Genomic DNA, 9,821 nt, shown 5'->3' on the forward strand with positions numbered 1-9,821 from the left:
ATGCATACAAGTTACATTGAAATACATCACATATTACAATTCACAGTTCCACATGTCCGAAAAGGAGTAGGAAGAAGCAAAGCTTATTTAATCCTACCCCTCATCCGTTTTACATCAATTCCTGTTCCTGTCTATAGTTTCAATCCTTTCCTCCACTGACCAGAATCTTGGGCTCTTTTCCTCCGGTTTTGGTAGTAGTTATTCAACTTTTCAATTACCTCATTCATATCATCACAATTGGCATTTCCAACTGTGAAATAATGAGGGTAATCTGTTTTGTGAGTACCATTCCTAATAATATTGGTTAGAATGCCCCAAGTTGCTCTGAAGTTATTTTATTCTTGTCTAGTAATTCTAGTATTTTCTTACACACTCTCCAGATATTTGTATATAAAACACATCAGATCTAAACTGGGGGAAAAATGATCTTGAATATCTTTCCTGATAATAATTGGGTGATGTATTAGTAACAAAATGAATGTGCAGTATATACTGTATACATACAGTATATGTGTGTAGGACACCTATCAGGGTCAACTATCTTCATCTTTTGTCTCATCTTCTTGTTGGCCTCGGCTCGCTTTAACTTTGTGTTTGGACTCGTCAAAATAAAACCTGCCTCAAGGACTGCTTTTGCTTCCATGGGCTATTTAGAGATGGGCTTGGGGCAGGGTCACAAGCATGCTTTACACAAACAAGGACTCAGTCCATCAGGTCTCCCAGGACCCCGGGTACTTCCTTGATTTGGGGGAAGTGAGGGATCAAAATTTTTGAGGGGTACTAAAGGGGAATTGAGCAGACCTGGAGACCCTGGCATGGAGGGCCAGAAGCGGGGCCCAGGCCAGGAGGTGGTGTGTGTGTGCTCCAATGCTGTGCTACTATTCACCTCCCGCAAGCACCTCAATAGGAGGGATGGGAATGAAAAAACATTTTCTGTTGAGAACTGGTTCCCATTGTTTCAATTTCTCGGAATTGTTTGCCAAGTTTGCAAACGATTCCCTTATCGATTCCAGCGGGCGCGAATGACATAGCGCAAACTACGCAACGTGCGTGGTTATGTCATTCACCAGCAGGAAACAACGTGCCCAAGTGGCACAAACGCTCGAAGGTTTAGTTACATTTCACGAAGGGGTCTAGAAGGGGTCGTGGGCCACTTGGAGAATGTTTGTTGAGTCAACTTGACTGAAGGTTCCGGACAAAGAAGACAAAACAGACAATTGTGGTCGAATCAGGTCACGTCGCATGTACACGCCATACCTCCCGCTCCCCCGCTCCCATGGAGCAGCAGGTGAGATGGAGGCTGTTGTAGGCGGGACTTCGAAGCAATCAAAACTGCTGCACTTTTTCACTTTTCATCATCCTCACCATGCACGTGAGGCAGTGATGAGTCCAATGCTTTCTTCCTTTGGCCACTTCATTAGGTACACTATTGTGCTCACTTTTGATCTGTTCATAACATTTGGACTCATGTCCCGTATAGGGTATACTTGTATATATTTTAGACATGCACATGTAGGGGGGGCAGTCACAGAAATGTGAGAGGGCATTATGCATACACATCTTGCACCAGCACTTTTGATTAGTGTTTTGTTCATGGCATGGGTTGTTAGCTGTGCGTCCAGCCTTTAACCTGGAGAAGTGGATTGCACTTTGTCAGGCCTGTCCAACTTGGGTGTTCCACCTAAAGACTCAGCTCCTGCTGGTATAGCTCTGAGGGTCACTGAGGCATGCAAACCCCCTGACCACAATAAGGTGGCAAGCTGGGGAAGCTGAAAAATGAAAAGTTGAAAAGTACATATAATATCTTAAGATTTTAACAACCAACAACATAACATTGATCTTAACTGGATGGGCTTACGCTCAAATAATGTGACCCTAAGAAAGACTTTTCACTATCATCAATATTTACAAAACTGAAAGGTAGTCTTATGAAAAAAAATCAACAAACAATCAGCAAGAATATAAATAGTTATATAACACAACACAAGTTGCACAACAGATACAAAGCAGAACATTTTATAACTTTTTTTTCCTTCTTATAAAACATAAAAAAAATATATACAATTTATTAGTAACTCCTGTCTCTCCACCTTCCTATTCTTTATCCCCTTCACTCCACTCCACAGCAGCCGTCTCCTGCTTCCTATTGCAAAAGCTCTCACAAATTCATCCATGTTCAAATTATTTGTTGTGGACCTCTCATGTGCCACAATCACCAAATTCCTCTTTCTCTTGTGTACCATGTATGTTCAGTCCATGGTGCGGCGTTAGGGGTTTGGACCTGTGACAATGTGGAGAAGGATCTCTCACACAATGCTGAAGACACACCAATTACCAGGGCTGTTACACGGGAAAAACAGCTATTTATTAACTATTCCCCCAGTTAATTGGACAAATATATTACATAGACATTACAGTAACCTTTGCTTTTAGTTGTTATTGATTATTAGTTCTCTATATCGCTTGTTTCCTTAAAGTCCGCTCTGTCTTGAAACCTGACAACACAGCGCTGCGTCTTGGCTCATTTGCAAACTAACAGTGATAGGATGTTTATTAGGGGGTGGGGGGGGCAAACCATGAGGGGCCAAAAGGGGGGACCAGGGCAGTAGTGGGGGTGCGAGTGGGGGTGGGGGTGAAAGATGGCACCGATGGGGTGACGGGTGAAAAGGGAGATAAAGGGGTCAAGGGGGGCTCAGTGTGCACAAGGCTTAGTGGGGTTGAAGGGTGGCTGGGGAGACTTGGGCCATATGGGCCTCCTTGGGCCCTGCATACTCACCATACAATCAATGTTCTCTGCATCAACCAGTCATTCACTCTTTATGACTGGTCTGTTCCTTTTCCACGCGTCCTCAGTAACCAACATGGACACTTTGACCACCCTACGGGAGTCTACACTGCCACTGTCAACAACACCTACATCTTCGCCCACCACCTAGCGGTCGCACAGAAGCCTCTCAAGGTTGGTCTTTTCCGAAACTTCCGGCTGGTCATCAAAACGACAGGAGAAAGCGGCGAGGACACCCCTTTAACAATGACATGTACGCCTGCTCCGACAGGAGCAGCACCTTCAGCAGCTACCAGCTGCACGCCAACGCCTGCCATGGTCCACGGTGGGTCCCTGGCTCAATGACAAGCCGCCAAATGGGGTTGGGGCGGGTGGGGTGGGGGGGGTACAGATGGGAGGGTCCTGGGGAAGCACCGCTTCTGTAGATGGAGAAGCACAACATTGCTTCCTAGCACCAATGTGAGAAGATCCAAATAGTCCGCCGCATGGTAAAAGTGCACATTAAGTGTTTAATGTGTTGAAGAAGTGCTTTATTCATTTGCTTTTCTTTTATATTCTTTTCTCTCTCACATACATAAAATATGAACTAAAGCACTAAAAGTCCTATTACGCTTGCATTAAGAACAGCAGCAGCTAATATGCAAACAGCCATCTGTTTAGTGTGATATATAAAGAACATTTTCTTTTTAGTTGCCATTGGTGAAGACGCCACTTTCATTACCGTCAGGCGCTAATTAGCATCTAGCATGGTTACACAAAGACTTATTATCTACAACTACAATTTAATGTTGATCAAACCAGCCAGCAGTGTTAGCTTGATAGCGGGCGATCACTTCTCTTGAGGCGCCATGTCGTCGCCGCCCGACACGTTGGCCTCCTCCTCGTCGTCGTCACCGGTCATTCCTTTCAGGTAAGACCGCTTGAACTCCTGGAACACCATCTCCTCCTCCATCTCACTTCACAAACACACACACATATGCACACACGGCATTAGCATGTAAGCATTGACACGCTAGCACAAAATGTCCCGTCTGTTAGCATTAGCTTGTTACCCCCAACGTCAGTCTATAGCATTAGCCATTTAGCTATCAGTCTATTTATCTATATAGCTATAAATCATCCTACATAGGATCATGTATGCATGTGTCTATCTATGTGTCTGTCTATGGAGTGACGTGCGATCAGGGGAGGCAGGTGAGGAGCCAAAATAATTTTTTTTTTTTATATCTATCCATCCACTTTCTATGCCGCTGATCCTCATTAGGGTCGCGGGGGTCCCAGCTGACTTTGGGGCGAGGTGGGGGTACACCCTGGCCAATCACAGGGTACATATAACAAATTTGATATATTAGAATTATAGTATATTGGGCCGCACGGTGGTCTGGTGGTTAGCATGTTGGCCAACACAGTAACAGTCTGGAGATCAGGAAGACCTGGGTTCGATTCTCCCTTGGGCATTTCTGTGTGGAGTTTGCATGTTCTCCCCATGCGTGCGTAGGTTTTCTCCAGGTACTTCCTCCCACATTCCAAAGACATGCAGGTTAGGTTAATTGGTGACTCTAAATTGTCCATAGGTGTAAACGGTTGTCTATATGTGCCCTGCGATTGGCTGGTGTTCCCCGCCTGTTGCCCGAAGTCAGCTGGGATAGGCTCGAACACGACCCTAATGAGCGGTATAGAAAATGGATGGATGGATATACTGTATATAACAAATATTAATGTTTGTCAATTGAACTTTATTCTAAATGTATTTTCTGAATGATATCAGTCGTTTTTTATCAGTTTCTTAAGTAAACATAGTTGAATTTGCACATTTCCTGATCAAATACAGGGAAAAAACCTAAAATGAGGCTGCCGTGAGCTCTCGGCTTAGTGCGCAAGCCTTGCCTACCGTTTGAGTGCAATCAGTGAGTGCACTGAGTTGGACAATGGCGCCTGACAGTTTGTCAGCATGTTGCCAATTATATAATGTTGCAGAAACATTTATTATACATAATGACTTTCTACAGCCTGTGTAATGTCTTTAATGTAAGGGTGATGTCATTATTCTTGGTAATCAGACAATAAAATACAATGCAATACTCTCTTCATCTCACCAGAAGGTGATCAGACTTTTACAAGCATCAGAGCTTTTCCTGGAGAGGTATAAGTATGTACTTCCTATACAAAAGGTAAGACGATACATTATTTTCAGTTAATAAATAAATAAATGGGAGTAAGAAGTATTTGACAACACAAGCTCTTCTTTTTCTTGTTATCCTCCCCTATTAATGGGCAACCAGTATTAACATAAAAAACTCCAAAGGAGTCAGTGCCTCACCAGCCATGAACCTCACAGCACGTCACTGTGTCTCTATATCAAATGATCTAATCAACAAAGTGGAAAAAGCACTCACCTCTCTTTGACTGGTGGCAACAATATAAGAATAAGAGGACATTTAGTTTGTGACACACATATGTATTTTTTTAAATTGAAAAAGTATATTAGAGTATTGTGATCTGTGATGAGGAGCAGTTTGCTCACCTGTGTCAGGTTTTGGGTGCATGAGTTTGAAAGGAAGCTCCAGTTCCACCTCACTGCAACACAAACAACTGATGAAGCTTCATGCTAGCTTTATGCCAGCTATACTGTCTCACGTCTCATATCAGGAAAAGTGGGGTTACGCACCTTGACCCCATCACGCTGCAAACAGGAAGAAGAGCGATGAAAAATGACTTTCAAAGTATTCACTGCAAGCAATCATTGCAGATGAATAGAAGGTTTTATTTAGATACTGACCCTCCAATGATGAGCTTGACCATGACTCTGTAGGACACTATCATTCCCAGGACTTCCTTCAGGACGCCCTGCTTGATACTGAAATGACACGCTGGCATCATATGACCACATGAGGACAGTCTTGGTTTCACTTCACACGTTGGCTTACATGCTGGACGACGCCAAGTTGGTGTCTTCGTGTTTGAGTTTTCCGTCTAGAGCTATGCCTCGCCTCTCTCTGTTGTTGGCCAGCAGGGGGAGGAGCTTGTAGTCCTTTTGGAGTGTGCCCCCCGCAGGCACGGTGTCTCTGAACATAAGAAAGTGTCTTTGGCTAACACCTTCAGTGTCTTTTGGTCATCATCTTTGGGAGGAAACTCACCCAGATTCATCGATGGCAACACATTTGACATAGCTGTCGTTGGAGTACAGCACCACCGTGGCCACCTGATCCACTGGAGACATGCGTCTATCAACTTCTGCGTCATGAAGCAGTCTCCAGCAGGGCTGCTGTATGTAAGACTTTGTCCAAGAGCTAGGGTAGCTAAATGGGTGGAACTAGCCACACTAAAGGAAAAAGGGGAGGAGCTAAAGTGTACCAGCGAGGATGACGTTCTTAACGTTCTTGCTGGAGCTGTTGGTGACATTGACGTGCACTTTGATGGTCTCGCCATGGTAATAAATCTGCATGCAGACAAGAGTCAGATGACACAAGGATATGGTTGTGTTTGCGGTCACACGCCATGAAGCACACCTCTTTGTCCAGGCTGGCCCTCACATGCAGCGGCTTGTCCGACATGACAAAGTCCCGCGTGATTTCCACAGAGGGCGCCTCCCCTTCAATTTCTGGACCATACTGCACCTTCCTGATCATCAGCTTCACGGAGCTCCTGAAGTACAAGGCCAAGATGGAAATTAGTAGTGGTGCTGTGAGAGTAATGTGTGGACTTCATGCCGCCATTACCGTTTGTGTGCTTTGGTGTCCTGGCTCTCGGCGCTGAACGCTTTGACCTCAAACTCCACGGCACATTGCTGCAGAGACAAGGCATAAGGAATTCTGGGATGAGGTCAGAGTGGAGAATGCTGTTGCTCACTGGACGCTACACAATGGTCTCACCTTGCCAACGTCACGTGGCGCTGGCTGGAGCGCAACCGAACATGGCAGGTTGTCTGGGAACTGCCACGGAACAGGTGTTATTTTTAGAAGGAAAGAGCACGTGCACGTACGGGAACATTTGGGCTCAAAAGAAGGGTGGCGACACCTCAAAGAAGAACGGGTAGGCGTTGTCTCCCAGCTTACGCAGCAGCTTGGCCTGAGTCCTTGTGTGGATGCCCTGCTCACGATCTTGTAGGGGAGGGTACACCTGGCGGGTGGACAGATACAGCTCCCTGCGAAACGCAATGCCCATCACGTCCATGTCGTCACGACCATAGCGGAAGGTGCAGGACAGAGTGACGAACACTAGAGTGTGCAAGACACAGGCACATCACTGTTATGAAGACTAGAGGGCACTGGGGGGCACATCCTGTCTTGTCTGACCTTTCCTCCCCTGCAGTGCCTCGGGGTCAATGAGGACGACACCATCTAGTGTTTGGGAGGACATTGCAGGTTAACATTCCCGCCTCTCGATGTCGCTGACTGCCTAAGGTCATGCGACACATTCCTCACCTACTGGGTCTACAAAGTCCACATGGTCCACAAAGTCTCGCTTCCCCATGTAGACTCCCACCTGAAGACGGACAAAAGAAGGTTCCGTCCTTCTGCTCATTGTTACATCTTAATGTGACCTTTGTACTCACCGATTTGTCCTTGCAGATCTTCTTGAAGACAACATTCTTGGGGCTCATGCTGCTCTGCTCGGGTGGCGTCTGCAACCAGGTGGACAGGAATTTACAGTATCTTTTGTTTGTGTGTGTGTGTGTGTGTGTGTGCGTGCGTGTGAGATCCTGTCTGTCTATGTTAGTGTGGCACGACCGGGGACATCCCACTTGTGGGGACATTTTGTCTTGTCCACATAAGACAATGTCAACCTGGCCTGAAGTCAACCCTTCAGACACTGTATGTGTGTGCGTGTGTGTGTGTCTGTGTGTGTCTAGTGTTCACGCTGACATAGTCTTTGCAAGACATCATTCACACATGTAAGAGGTGGATATTCCCAGCAGAGACAAACACAGTGTGTACGACTCACCTGGACGTACAAACACGAAGATGACGATGTAGCAGGAGAACGAGCACAAATGTTGGTGATGTTGAATGTGAGTGTGAGCTCTATATGCAGAAAAACCTGCTGTCCATCAACATCTCACTCCTTCCCTACAGCCAATGGTGTGACCCAGCTGTCCCCCCCATGACCACGCCCACACAATGGTTTCCTGTGAATGAGCTCACTGAGTGGATTGAAGCTGGTTCCTCCTCCGTCAGCACAACAAGCTCAGATTAGACCTGTGTGCAGGTCTACACGTCTACACACACACAAGGTGAAATGTGCCACATGAAAAAGATGTTGGAAGAAAATGATTGGCTGGGTCTCAAATGAAATACTTTCGTCAGTTTATTTTGTTAAGTATACTGTGTGCACTGTGTACTTAGTTCCTGAATGTGTGAATTTTGACAGTGCAGTGTTGTCCCAAATCCATTACTGTTGTTGCACACTAACCGGAAACAGAGAACATACAAATTCTCTATTTCTGAAATCACAAATATTAAAATTTGCTGATCTAGTAACTTGTAACTATGTCAGAGCCTGGTGCACTCTGCCACGGTAACTTGACGACCAACGTTTGATCCCACGTTGTTAGCATCCTTGCTAATGTTAGCAAAGATATGCTTTGCCCGAAGGTGGTACTTCAGACTTGTGTTTTATCCAGACTTCCATTAGATAGCTTTTGAAATTGAAATTTCCTGTGAAGCAGACCCTTTCTCCTCATTCACTGCTACTGGCTGCATTGCACCGCCTTTCACCTTTCAACTCGAGGAACGTAAACATCCGCGCAGGAGGACTACTAGGTGACATTGTGGTCAAATTTAGTAATATGACAGCACAACTGAACACAAAATGCAGCTTTTAAATGAAACTTTTTATTATGAAGGGAGAAAATAACACAAACGTACATGGCCCTGTATGAAGAAATCATTGCCCCCCTGTTAAAACATAACTTAACTGTGGTTTATCACACCTGAGTTAAAGATTTGTTTTAATATTTAATCGTGATTAATCATAATTTTTTAACTCATAATTAATCACACTTAATCGCAGATAGAAATACGTTTTTATCTATAATAAGTAAGGATGTAAATCTCTTTGTGGTAAATGATTTGATATGTAACTACAATAACTGCATCAAATTTTATGTAAAGGGATATAAACTTTGGAAATATGGGCCATTATTTTATTCAAAAAATAATATACATTTAGAAATCCCCCAGTTTTTGCATGTTTAATGCAAGCAGTCTGTCTATGCAGTGACATGGGATCAGGGGAGGCAGGTGAGGAGCCAAAATATATATATATATTTTTTTATATCTATCCATCCGTTTTTGTCCCACTTCTTCTTCAAGCGACGGAGCGCCGCGGCCACCTTGTTTACGTGTGTGCTCCACAGCAGAAGATGTGAGCGTCCTTATCACATACACAAGAATGGAGAGGCGGCAGTGCTCAGGATACGGCAGGATACAAATATAACGCCAAAGCAATTTCTGAAGTCAGATTTTTTCAAGGAGGCATTTTTATGATGCAAATGTATTACTCTTTTGAACGCATATTGTTTTGAGAAGCCAAACACCTTACTTAAATTACCCAGCAACAAAGCGGAACTATGTTCCTTGTCACGGACCAGTATAGGGTGTACAAAGCCATCTTTGACCCTGAACAGGTTAAGTGCTGGAAAATGAATGACTGTTGTTGCTCTTCATAATGTTACACATCTATGTGCATGAATGACAGACAGGCAGGTCGAGTGAAGGTGTGATGCAGTGAACATTTAATCCAGGCTAGTGCAGGCGTCAGCAGCTCAGCCCACATGTTGCATGGATTATGTCCTGCATCATCATCATCAGTGTGATTACACACACACACATACACACACACACACACACACACACACACACACAGAAAGGTCATCATAGGGTTGTTGACTTTTTAAATAAACCACAGACACACAGTAAAAAGAGTTGATTTATTCTCATCGTACAAACATGACTGAGATCACATAAACAACAAACGAGATAATTTCTAACTATTCAACCATAAATTGTCACATTCCACATCAGTGTGTGTGTTT

General features: G+C 44.5%; 1 protein-coding gene across 1 annotated transcript; it reads right to left on the reverse strand.

Annotated features, from left to right (window-relative positions):
* Window positions 1-15: 15 nt before the first annotated feature.
* On the reverse strand, window positions 16-7,897 carry saga (S-antigen; retina and pineal gland (arrestin) a). Its single transcript, XM_054767333.1, has 16 exons — window positions 7,730-7,897; window positions 7,341-7,409; window positions 7,210-7,270; window positions 7,081-7,125; window positions 6,803-7,002; window positions 6,658-6,717; window positions 6,505-6,572; window positions 6,295-6,430; window positions 6,140-6,224; window positions 5,923-5,995; window positions 5,713-5,850; window positions 5,565-5,642; window positions 5,454-5,468; window positions 5,310-5,362; window positions 5,182-5,191; window positions 16-3,741 (listed from the first exon to the last, which is right to left on the reverse strand). The coding sequence occupies exons 2-16, from the start codon at window positions 7,386-7,388 to the stop codon at window positions 3,615-3,617; spliced, it is 1,197 nt and encodes a 398-aa protein (XP_054623308.1). The 5' UTR covers window positions 7,389-7,409; window positions 7,730-7,897; the 3' UTR covers window positions 16-3,614.
* Between the last annotated feature and the right edge of the window lie 1,924 nt (window positions 7,898-9,821).

The sequence above is a fragment of the Dunckerocampus dactyliophorus genome, chromosome 2 (assembly GCF_027744805.1).
Source record: "Dunckerocampus dactyliophorus isolate RoL2022-P2 chromosome 2, RoL_Ddac_1.1, whole genome shotgun sequence".
NCBI classification, from domain to species: domain Eukaryota; kingdom Metazoa; phylum Chordata; class Actinopteri; order Syngnathiformes; family Syngnathidae; genus Dunckerocampus; species Dunckerocampus dactyliophorus.